Source organism: Lolium perenne, chromosome 7 (assembly GCF_019359855.2).
Source record: "Lolium perenne isolate Kyuss_39 chromosome 7, Kyuss_2.0, whole genome shotgun sequence".
Lineage (NCBI taxonomy): Eukaryota > Viridiplantae > Streptophyta > Magnoliopsida > Poales > Poaceae > Lolium > Lolium perenne.
The window spans coordinates 136,409,422-136,421,033 of record NC_067250.2 but is presented as its reverse complement, the minus strand read 5'-3'; the positions used below and the strand labels follow the sequence as shown (position 1 = coordinate 136,421,033).

Here is an 11,612-nt window from a genome sequence, read left to right as displayed (position 1 = left end):
CTCCTCTAAGAAACATGAAATGGTTCATGACTACGATTTTAAGAAAGTTGTGGAAGATTTTGAAAGTCCACTTGAGTTAGATACAACATAGCAAAGACAAATAAGTGCAATAGCATTGGAGGAGCCACAATCAACCTCTTGAACCATAACATTGGAGGGGGTGAGGGGGAGGGGGTTAGTATTGTGGATCCATAACATCGGAGTAGCCACAATCAAGTTGTTGGACCCACTAAAGTAGGCTCATAGCTAATTTGGAAAGTGGGTTTGTGATGTGGGCATTACCCTTCGGGTACTCGACATATCCCTATTTCATCTGGCCCAATAGGAGCCCATTTGGAGGGCCGCAGCCCAAGGAGGTCCAAGTCGTCGACTGCGGGGTAAATAGATGGAAGGAGACGATTTCCTGAAGTACAAGACAAGGAAACATTCAAGTATGAAAAGACTAGATAGAATATATCTAGTATTGTAACCGAATCCGGGCATGACTCTTGGGACATGCCCTCCTATATAAAGGCATGTAGAGGGATGCCGGATCTCTCTCTCTCTCTCTCTCTCTCAACCTTTCTAGCATACACCGAACCTTAGCCACATTGCCGACATGCATGACGTAAGGGTATTTCCTATACGAGAGCCCCGAACTTGCGTAAATCTCGCCTCCCGCTTGTCTGGTATCCGATGTCTAGTGGTAACATGCAGGTTTTCTCTAACCCTAAGTCCCTCATGGTGGGCATTACCGAGAAGCCGTCTCGTCAGTTGGGATTCACAATACATAGTATTTTGTTTTCTTATGGGCTATGTGTGTCATAGTCCGAATTTACGCTCACGTGTTTTCGCTTCTAATCCATAATCCAGAAAAAATAATGCAAACATAAATTGAACCAAATTATCTTTGCTAAATTTATACATCAACATCTATTGATTTTGGATACCAATATCGAGGGAGCGTTTTGGGAGCGGGATGGTCGCCACAAGGCAACCTGAGATCGTGACAGTTGCCATTCATCTGCGGTCCCTTCCAAAATCCAGCTGCAGACAACTTATTTGCTCCATGTTATCAAATCCAAACGTTTGATAGTTATAAATTCCCTTGATTTTTGAGCTGGTATGTTATGATACTCATACTCCTAGTTTGGGCAAAGATGTTACTCCGCATTATAGATGACTGTAGCAGTGTGAGTCTGTTAGATGGAATTGTCGATTACGAATTCAAACGGCAAGGAGACTCTATGCTTTGGATGAAACAGTTTTTACCATACTCCCATTTGGATTCGAATAATTCAAACCCCATTTTCGTCGGCATCATATCACAAGTTGGGAGGCACAAGTCGGATAATCCCGTTAAGGTGCCCAACACTATTCGCGTCTCATCTTCGGCTCGGCTCGTCTCCCCAACCCATCCCAACCTCCAGTCGACTCCCTCCTCGCCCCGATTTACCAAACCCTAACCCTAGCAGCCCTCCCACCGAGCGAGCCCGCCGGCGAGGCGAGCGACCGAGGATGCCGTCGGGATCGACGCAGTTCCGGTACACGCAGACGCCGTCCAAGGTGCTGCACCTGCGGAACATGCCGTGGGAGAGCACCGAGGAGGAGCTCGTCGACCTCTGCAAGCCCTTCGGCAGGGTCGTCAACACCATGTGTAACGTCGGCGCCAACCGCAACCAGGCCTTCGTCGAGTTCGTAAGGCGCCCCCCATCCCTATCCCCCCCTGCCCCACCCTCCGCTCTGTCCCGTCCTCTGTTAAGATTTTGCCTCGTGGCTGCGGTGCGCGTGGCTGCTGTTTTGATAAATTAACGTTTATTGGTCTCATTTAGGGTTTATTTATGTGATTACAGCTAGTTGCGCCACTTCTGCTAGGTGTCAGTTTGGTAACATCAGTGGCCGATTCATGGCTTGGTGTTATTTGATTGAAAATTTTGGGCTGATATTTGGCTGCAAGCCATAATGTGCAGTATATCACAAATTGTGATGTGCCTCTGTTCAGAGAAATGCATACAACTTCATGTCACAGGCTGGAAACACCTTCTTCTTGTCGGTGATTGCAGTTTATGCTTGATTCGCTATGTTCTCTTCTTTGTGATAAATATCGCATAGTTTTTGTCTGTAACCTGTAGCTGTACCCAATCAATATGAACCATAGTTTCGTTGCCGGTGCATGCAGAATCTTGATGTGTAACTTGTTTCGTTTGCCATGTCAAGAAAATACGTGTTCTTCTGTGACGAGCATTCTTTGTTTGAGCAGGATTGCCGATTTCAAACGCATCTTGCTCATCATCGTGTAGTATAACTGATTGGGATCATGAATAAATCTATCTGGTTGAGTTTCTGAAGGGTCCCATGTAAGACATTTTAGTAATTTTTTAACTGCAGAAATGTGATACTTTCAGATTGATTTACCACAAGTTTATAGTGAAAAGTGGACTGTAGGCTAGAGTTTGAAGAGCTATTAGCCATATAAGATAGGAATCCCGGGCGAGCCTAGAAAATACTCGTATGATGGAACATTTATTTTGAGCAGGGTTGTTGATTTCTAAAACATCTGTGCCCATCATCAAGCTTTAATATCATGAATGAATCACCTGCTATGGTTGCTTTAAATCTTACAAGATTGGTGCAAGGCGCATTATTAGTCTATAAGGGTGAATCCCTAAAATCAAAGTGTCAGGTGGCGCGTCGTTTAGTTTGATATATGTAGCAGAAGTTTCTAGTGAAAATTGAGCTTGAAAAGCTATTAGCTGTATATATTTGGTACCTGTAGCCAAGTCCATGGAATCCTGACTTTTATCTTGAATGTGCCTTTTTCAGGCTGATCAAAACCAGGCAATTTCAATGGTTTCATATTATGCTTCATCTTCAGAACCTGCCCAAGTTCGTGGTAAAACTGTATATATCCAGTATTCAAATAGGCAAGAAATAACAAATAATAAAGGCACTGGGGATTCTTCTGGCAATGTCCTGCTTGTCACCTTTGAAGGTGTCCAGCCTAATGATGTTAGCATAGATGTTATTCATTTGGTAAGTATTATTTGCTTCATTTGACGTGCATTCAGTTAGTTATTTGACTTACTGTTGTATACATGTCCAATCTCATAATGATATTCACATGATCTGCACCAGGTATTTTCTGCTTTTGGGTTTGTTCACAAGATAGCAACATTTGAGAAAGCTGCTGGTTTCCAGGTAAACTAGTGCTCTTGTCAAGTTGCATATATATTGCTAATTTGTAAAGCTGTCTTAACTGTTTGAATTTTCCAGGCGCTTATCCAATATACTGATGCTCCAACTGCTCTAGAAGCAAAAAATTCGTTGGATGGAAGAAGCATCCCGAGGTAGTACATTTTTGTTACCGCGTGTTAGCAATTCTTTGGTATAAGAGTGATGTGATTTTTCTTTACAATATTTACTTCCTTTACGTGCCAACAGTGCATTTTTACTGTTGCTTGTTAGCGAATCTGTGGTATAAACGCTAACAATGTTGATATGGTCTTTCAGATATCTACTGCCCGAACATGTCAGCATTTGTCATCTGCGCATAACATTTTCTGCACACAAAGATTTGAATATTAAATTCCAGTCACATCGCAGCAGGTACATGATACTTTAGAGCTTTAATTTGTTCTTTTGTTCTTTGGTCATTAAAACTCTGGTTTGCACATTGTTTCTAAGAGGAATCACACAAGTTCGTAACATTGTCTATTTAATTGTGCAGGGATTACACAAATCCTTATCTTCCTGTTAATCCAACTGCAATTGAGGGGATTGCACAGGTATGCTTCCAGTCATACTATTATATCTGATGTTACGTCTTCTTCTGTTATTTACACCATGGAAAATTTGCAGCCCACATTAGGCTCTGATGGGAAGATTAAGGAGCCTGAGAGCAATGTACTTTTAGCATCAATTGAGAATATGCAGTATGCTGTGGGAGTGGATGTTCTGCACACTGTAAGTATTTTCGTGTCATATTTTTGCCCAGATTATTTTTTATTTAAAATAAGAAAATATTTCTGAGAAAATTATTGTATAATCACTGTGAGGTAATTTCAGGTGTTTTCTTCTTTTGGTACTGTCCAAAAGATTGCAATGTTCGAGAAGAATGGTGGAATGCAGGCTCTGATTCAGTATCCAGGTATGTGCCAACAACGGCAAACCTCACCATGTTACTATTCAGTAGGATATACCGTGATATCGTCACACCTTGATCTGTTGGATGTAGCCTGACCTTGATGCACCTTCGCTGTAGTTTGTTTATTCAGATGTTAGTTCCCGATGAGCCAACTTCATAGGTGATACCGAACTCTTGTGGACATCTAATGGATGCCGTCTTGAATATTGAGTTACATATTTGTATATGCATCAAAGTTTCTGAATTTGGAAAATTTAGCAGAGAGGTGTTGGAGTTCGTGAAGACTTAAAATGGACATCTACAACTATCACAGCTATAAAGTTGCCTTTTGTAATTTCTTGATCTTTTCTTACCATTTCCTGTTAAGAATATTCTCTTTCTTAGTACAGCGTTTCTTCTGCCTTAGACACCACCTGACGTAATTGTTCCCTCGTAGGATTAGAGTAGCAGTCATCATGAGGACGTAGCCAGTGCTTTCTACCCTTGCAGTGCTCCATGTTCCTCCTAAAACTGGTGCAAATGGTCAGAAAATATTTGTAGAAACCAGAAAAAATCAGATCTAGTACAGTGATCAATTTATGTAGCCTATCTGGACGCTTCTTTGAGTGTGGGGCAAAATCTAGTACAAGATGGCATTCCGTAGTATAGTGCTTTTGATTTTGTAAAAATGTTCCACTCTCGAGATCCAGAGTATTTCAACTTTCTTTTGTCATCTCTATAGATAGAAGTGAATTATTTTATTTGACTAAATATGATAAATAGTTGTTATTCAGGCTGACTAATTTCTCCTTGATTTTTGCCCCCAAAATTCATTTGCTTACCAGAATCTTTTTTTTTTAATGTTTTCTCAAAACATCTGTTCATTCATTCACTACAACTTTAGTTTTTGAAATATTGTAGAATTAACTGAAGCCATATTTGCAGATATAACAACAGCAGGAGTTGCTAAACAAGCCTTGGAGGGGCATTGCATATATGATGGTGGTTACTGTAAGCTTCATCTGTCATACTCTCGTCATACTGATCTCAATGTAAAGGTATAAATAATAGTTTTCAGGTCGTGTAAATTAAGAAAGAACAAATGAAACATCCATTTTAGAAAAGAAATAATATTTCTATATTTAGGCAGCATAATGTATCATACGTTTAATTTTACGGTAGTACAATTTCTCAACATTTTTTTTCCCTACTGCTTGCTTCAGCAATGTTTTTTGTGATATGAGATCTGTATGTTGGCATTCAGGCAAATGATGAGAGAAGCCGAGACTACACTGTCTCAAATCCGAGTGCCCAGGTGCAAGCTGCAGGACAAGCCCCAGGACTAAGCACCCCAGGAACGGCATGGCAAAGCACCATGCCAGCTGCTTCCTCCTTTTATGGAAGCTCAGCAGGAGCGACCCCTGTTGGACAAGTGCGAGCTTGGAATCCTAACATGCAGCAAGGGGCATTTGCATCTGCATCAACCTCGTACCCAACACAATCTTTGATGGCACACTCAGCTCCGCACTATCCTGTAATTGGATCCAGTTCTGGTGCTCCGCCAATGTTGTACCAAGCATCACATCAGATGGCCCAGTATGGCGCACCCCGTGCTGCTCCGCTTCATGCACCCTTGGCTGGCCAGCCGATGTACTTCCCGAAATAAGCTATTAATCTGATAGCATAGAGCAATTGCGTAGCTGTAGTCTCATGTCTGCAAGTTTTGGAACTGCATTGTAACACTGATAATGTAGTTTCTTGTTACCTGTGGTGTACCTGTCCGACTAGCTGCGAGATCCCTGTGGTGTACCTGTCCGGCTAGCTGTTGTCGCCTGTAAACTGCCCAGCGAAATGAAAAATTACTCACCTTCTGTTCCTTGGTCATATCACTGCAAAACTTGTGTTCTTGTGCCTGATAATTTCTTAGTACAAGATGCAGGCTCCAACAAAGTCCGTTGTTTGAAATATTAATGTGTGGACGCGTGGTGTAGTACTGATTGCCAGTTGGTTTCATCTACTCCTATGAGTTTCACGACGATTGAGCGGTAGATGTAGCATGTGTGCTTGTACTATCGTAAAAGTTCAATTTAGATATGTTTGTTTTGAAATCATCGAGTTTTAGAAATGCACCCTTCTGGAGCGCCAATGGGTGTGATAATTTCTCAGTCGACTGAAAACCAACTTCATTCTTATTCACATGATGCAGGCAAAGTTTACTTGCAAAAATAGTGTAAGACTTAACTGAACACGAAGTTAGTTCTTAGCTAACAAATCCCTGAACCAATTACATTTATGTTTGTGTGCAATTCCCACGAGCTTTCTTTCTGTTGCGAAAAAGCTTTGCTTATGTCCATATTCAGCGTGACGTTTCCATGCGAGTGCTTAGAAGGAGATTGTTGCGATGCCATGAAGCTCTTTACAGGATCTGTTCACTGACCAGACTATGCAAGCCCCCTGGTGTATTTGCGTGTGGTTCTATACTAATTGTGGCTGTACTTACAGCAGATCCACAAACAATGATATTTTTCGTCCACCTTGCACCATAGCAAAATATGAAATGGAGGTATCGAGCAATGTACACCAACCATCACATATACACATAGTAGGTCCTCCAAAATCCGACGTGGCGGCAGGAGGCAGCCAGAGCTCACACAGCATCCAATAGCAATCCCCGCTTTGATTCCCCCTCCATCCTGGAATCCGGATAACGCAGGATAAGAGGCAGCGCCCCCAATTGGCCACCCATCTCACGACGCAGCCCGGCCCTCCGATCCAGGCGCAACGCCGATCCTGACCGTACATCCAAGCAGAGCCTCGTGGCCACTCCCTGGCAGTTTAATACAGTCCAAGCTGCACCTGCCAGCAGAACGATCTGTGCGCTCTCAGCTCAGGGAAACATGGCGTCGATCACCGCCCGCGCCCCCGTCGTGGCCTTGCGCCCGTCGACCTCGGTTAACTCTGCCTTGTTCGGACACTCCAGCCGCGTTGGCCAGGCCTCGTCGTCTTTGTCGACGAAGCGTAGCCTCCGGGTGGAGGCCAAGGGCGAGTGGCTCCCCGGCGCAACCTCCCCGGCCTACCTCGACGGCAAGTAAGTCCTGAATGTACATTTCACTCAACTCCTAATACTACTGTAGATGTCGAAGAAAGAAATATGACCGACGTACATACGCAGGCTGCCCGGCGACAACGGGTTCGACCCGCTGGGCCTGGCGGAGGACCCGGAGAACCTGCGGTGGTTCGTGCAGGCGGAGCTGGTGAACGGGCGGTGGGCGATGCTGGGCGTGGCCGGGATGCTGGTGCCGGAGCTGCTGACCAAGATCGGGCTCATCAACGCGCCCGAGTGGTACGACGCCGGCAAGGGGGAGTACTTCGCCTCCTCCTCCACGCTCTTCGTCATCGAGTTCATCCTCTTCCACTACGTCGAGATCCGGCGGTGGCAGGACATCAAGAACCCGGGGTGCGTCAACCAGGACCCCATCTTCAAGAGCTACAGCCTGCCGCCCCACGAGTGCGGATACCCAGGCAGCGTCTTCAACCCGCTCAACTTCGCGCCCACGCTCGAGGCCAAGGAGAAGGAGCTCGCCAACGGTACGTAAACCCTCCGCGATTTCTACACTGCCAGATCAGGTGGAGTTTCAGCGCTCCAAATCGATCGGAAGCTAAGAATCAACTGAATCGTATATATTGTGCAGGGCGGCTGGCCATGCTCGCCTTCCTGGGCTTCTCGGTGCAGCACAGCGTCACCGGCAAGGGGCCGCTCGAGAACCTGTTCCAGCACTTGTCTGACCCGTGGCACAACACCATCATCCAGACCTTCTCCGGCTAATTAAGCTGTATGATCTGGACAGCTTCAGCAGGTTGATGTAAAATTGATGCCACATGATATGTAACAATGATCGATCGATACATTTTGTGTTGTAAACTAGTAGCGCTATGCACGCACGCGGCTAGCTGCATGGTATGGAGTGGGTGATTGGTGTGTACATTAATGGGGGAACTAAGGGGTACGTGCAGTGTTGTAGTATCTTATGACCACGATGCATGATCTCCATGCATGGTGTTGCTATTACCAGTGTGTGTCTATTACCTGATGATTTTTGGTGTCTGTTTGCTAAATATGTCAATGGCTGATCAGTATATCGGAAATTAAGAGGCGAGGTATAGGTCTCTAATTTGCAGGAATCCGAAACTCATGATTAGATGTGTCATTCCATCTTGAATGCTACACGATTGAAGGATTTTTTGAACATGAGAAACGTATGGTCCATTCTAAGATGTTGGAGTGCACATATATTTCCCATGGAATCTAGTGCAAATGGATAATGGGAGTAAATTCTATCACACAACACACACATGAACAAATTGTGATGAGTGGAATTCCCTAAAAAAATAGTTGAAATAAAGAGGCAATAGAATATTGAATTGAGTGTCGCAAGGTGATAGACTTTTTTGAGAAAGAAAGAACCCCGGAAGGATCCAATACCAATACCGCGCGGGCTTGCATTTTACATGGAGGGCCTCATAAGAAAATAAAATTACAACCAAGCGTTGTACTTTTATCAAAGGACCCTAAAAAGTTAGAAAAAACAATCATGTCCCTCCCCACCAAAGTAGATGAAGCACTCGACATCACGACCACCTGCCTCGCCACCGGGGACAGAATCTCACTTAGCGATGGGTCGGTGATGCGCGTAGTAAAAGAGTCGCTCAAGGGCCTCCTCTTTGGCTCGCAAGTCTGAAGATTGAAGATGCTGCTCGCAACACCACACCACGGAGCGGTCTTGTCGTCCAAGGATAACCGAGGCAAACCTTAGGCACAGTTGATGAACTCCACAAACAGTAGTAGCTCCACATCATGTTGAACGGTGCATAACTCCTCTCCACCAGTCCCCCTCTCCATCTCCTCGATGGCTAAAGAAAAGAGGACGAATCGAAGTATTTATCCACCTCGCCTGCACAACGCTAAGCCTAGATCGAGATATGGAGGGATGACCACGATCATATTTGAGCGAGATCCTTCACCAACCCCAATCTCCACCGGATCCCACCTCAAGAGCACGATGAGGAGGGCGAGATCCATCACCTCCTGGATGCAGATCGAGAGCTCCAGGAGCACCCCCGAGACATGAAAATAGCCGAAACCAAACCTAATACTGATGTGGGATAAGCTACGTGGGGGTGGCCCGATCTTACTGATTGACCTACAAAATGGAGGATTCATTGGTGAGGTGGATGAACACGGCGGAGAAGTCTGGGACACACACACACACATGCACACACAAAATTCCGATTGTCCTCACAATTCTCGGTAAAAAATTCCGATTGTCCTTGTTGGCTGGAAATACCAACTCGATAGAGTTTGCAGGAAGAGACCTTTCGGTACAGTTCCTGCAAAAGAGATCGCCAATCCAAAGATAGAATCCTAGAATGGTAAAGATACCCAAAGTTGATAGAATTGCAAGCCCAAGACCCAAAGGTAGAAATGCAAAAAAAGATCAACAAATAAGTACAATTCACCAAAGAGGAAAGATCCTCGATAGGGAGGAGCCTGGATATAGAACTCACAAATAGTAGCTATGAGAGGTGATGTGGGGTGGCTTTCGGACACCTCCACACCAAGACCAACAAGTTCCCCAAGTGGACCGATGACACGAGCCCGAGTTAAAGCTCTACATGATGAGGTGAACTCGCTCCTCACCACCCTTGATCTTGGTACCCATTTGGATGGAATGCTACCTCATGCCGATGTGCTATGTGTCATTAGGTACAAGGCGCATCAAGACCCCGGAGAGGAGGACACACCAAGGTCAAGGGAAGGAGAGGAGCAGCTGGACATGGAGATGATCACGAAGCCGAACCCGACGTCGCTCGAAGCGCTCCAAGGAAGAGAAGAGAGCTGGCCGGTCCAGACCCGGCCGACCGCCCCACAACCGGACGACCCGGTCCCTGTGTCCGGTCCCCGGGCGCCCAACCGGCGCAGCTCCATCGCATCGAAGGAAACCGGAAACCTCGCAGATTCCCGGTTGGCGCCCGGTCGACCGGACTCAGGACCGGACCGCCCGGTCATAGGCCCGGTCAGACCGGACCCAAACCGGGTTTGACGGGAATGACCCACCAAACTGCCTAAGTTATCCATTCGCGTACCTGTTCGCCCTTGCTGGCCATGTATGCCTATATAAGTAGTCTGGACCCCTCCTTTACCCCTTAGACTTGTTTTGAACTCAAACCTACCTTTGAGCTTAGTCTCCCTAGGGTTACCATCCCTCTGTAATCAAGGCATCCTGGTTGTTGATTTGGATATTGTTGAGTGAGATTCTATTACAAGCTACTCTCTCTCCCTCACCAATCTCTTCTTCTCCAACCCCAATCTCTCTCCAGGAATTCTGCCGCGTGCCTCTTCCTCGGAGATTCTATTGGCGTGGTCCATCGAGCCACGGGGGTAAGCATCGGGTGTATCGGGTTGGTGTGCGTGCGTGAGTACCGGCGTTCTTCGTGTTCTTCGTGTTCCTCGCGTTCTCCCACCTCTTCCCTTGGTTTTCGGGGTCAAATCGCGAGATCGGGCCACTCCCGAGATCCTAGATCTCATCATATGGTATCAGCAACTCTTGGTTACCGCGAATTTGACCCTCCACCCACCCGATTTCGTTTCTGAAAATTTTCTCAAAATCTCCAAAAATAGCCTCAAAGTGCCTCTTGACCGATCTGTGATTTGGTTGCGTTTTGAGTGGTTTTGGTCTGTGGATTCGGTGTTTTTGCGCTTGATCTACTATTTCCCCAACTTTGAGCCTCCAATTCCATCGTTTCCCGTCGATTTGCTCTTTTGGTTTTGGTTTGGGGAAGAACAGGAGAGAGAATCGTCAAACCTGGTTGAGAAACCCGGTCAATCGAGCCCCAGACCGGACCAGCCGGCCCAGCAGCCGGTCAACCGGGCGGCAACCAGATCCGCCGGTCCAGGACCCGGTCCGACCGGATCCAAACCGGGCGCAGCTCCGTGCCCTCCTCCGAGCTCGATTTCCGGCGACAACCACCACCACCACCACCACCATCATCGCAGGTATAACTTGCAGTTTTTCCCTTGTAACCCCTCTTCCTTTTGCGATCTATCCCATCGACCATTGCTTGTTTAGTGTTGGGAGACATTGCACGTGGCCCCGCATTGTGAGGTGTGTGTGTCGTGTTGAGTAAAGCATCCAAGCAAACACTCGTGTGGCAAGATAGCAAAAGCGAGGCTAACGCTAACATAGTGCGTGAAAAAGCCCCAAAAACACAAAAAGAGTGCAAGTAGCACCATACATCCATACATCCATATATCCATATATCCATACATACAAAAGTGTGGAAGTGCCACCAAGGATACAAAAGAGTGTGAGTGCCACCGTGTACAAAAGAGTCATAAGCTTTTAAGCAAACGAGAGAAGAGAAGAGAGGCCGCGTGTGAATCTTGTTGTCTTTTCATTTGCAACCAAAGCTTTGGCTCTCCTTGTGTTAGTGTGACACCGAGCACCTTTAC

General features: G+C 46.0%; 2 protein-coding genes across 8 annotated transcripts; both read left to right on the top strand.

Annotated features, from left to right (window-relative positions):
* Positions 1-1,346: 1,346 nt before the first annotated feature.
* On the top strand, positions 1,347-5,986 carry LOC127301717 (polypyrimidine tract-binding protein homolog 1). Of its 7 annotated transcripts, none has more exons than XR_007852416.2 (11): positions 1,347-1,677; positions 2,803-3,012; positions 3,115-3,177; positions 3,253-3,326; positions 3,490-3,585; positions 3,707-3,764; positions 3,838-3,942; positions 4,045-4,126; positions 4,382-4,453; positions 5,048-5,113; positions 5,367-5,433. XR_007852416.2 is itself a non-coding variant. In XM_051331981.2 (10 exons), the coding sequence occupies exons 1-9, from the start codon at positions 1,498-1,500 to the stop codon at positions 4,402-4,404; spliced, it is 888 nt and encodes a 295-aa protein (XP_051187941.1). In that variant the 5' UTR covers positions 1,347-1,497; the 3' UTR covers positions 4,405-4,453; positions 5,048-5,160. The 7 variants fall into 7 exon arrangements, 5 of the variants coding, with proteins under 5 accessions (XP_051187941.1, XP_051187939.1, XP_051187942.1 ...); XR_007852418.2 differs by lacking the exon at positions 5,367-5,433 and adding an exon at positions 4,241-4,283 and having other exon boundaries at positions 4,385-4,453; positions 5,048-5,082; XM_051331981.2 differs by lacking the exon at positions 5,367-5,433 and having other exon boundaries at positions 4,385-4,453; positions 5,048-5,160.
* A 959-nt stretch (positions 5,987-6,945) lies between these two features.
* Positions 6,946-8,193, top strand: LOC127301714 (chlorophyll a-b binding protein 4, chloroplastic). Its single transcript, XM_051331976.2, has 3 exons — positions 6,946-7,190; positions 7,275-7,690; positions 7,795-8,193. The coding sequence occupies exons 1-3, from the start codon at positions 7,000-7,002 to the stop codon at positions 7,926-7,928; spliced, it is 741 nt and encodes a 246-aa protein (XP_051187936.1). The 5' UTR covers positions 6,946-6,999; the 3' UTR covers positions 7,929-8,193.
* Positions 8,194-11,612: the final 3,419 nt, after the last annotated feature.

What these genes read in the sequence shown, in the direction of transcription:
- LOC127301714 (XM_051331976.2), top strand. Translation starts at nt 7,000, where the DNA reads ATGGCGTCGATCACCGCCCGCGCCCCCGTCGTGGCCTTGCGCCCGTCG. An exon ending in CCGGCCTACCTCGACGGCAA is followed by an intron (nt 7,191 to 7,274) that starts GTAAGTCCTGAA and finishes GTACATACGCAG; the next exon opens with GCTGCCCGGCGACAACGGGT. An exon ending in GGAGAAGGAGCTCGCCAACG is followed by an intron (nt 7,691 to 7,794) that starts GTACGTAAACCC and finishes TATATTGTGCAG; the next exon opens with GGCGGCTGGCCATGCTCGCC.
- LOC127301717 (XM_051331977.2), top strand. Translation starts at nt 1,498, where the DNA reads ATGCCGTCGGGATCGACGCAGTTCCGGTACACGCAGACGCCGTCCAAG. An exon ending in GATGGAAGAAGCATCCCGAG is followed by an intron (nt 3,327 to 3,489) that starts GTAGTACATTTT and finishes ATGGTCTTTCAG; the next exon opens with ATATCTACTGCCCGAACATG. An exon ending in CAATTGAGGGGATTGCACAG is followed by an intron (nt 3,765 to 3,837) that starts GTATGCTTCCAG and finishes GAAAATTTGCAG; the next exon opens with CCCACATTAGGCTCTGATGG.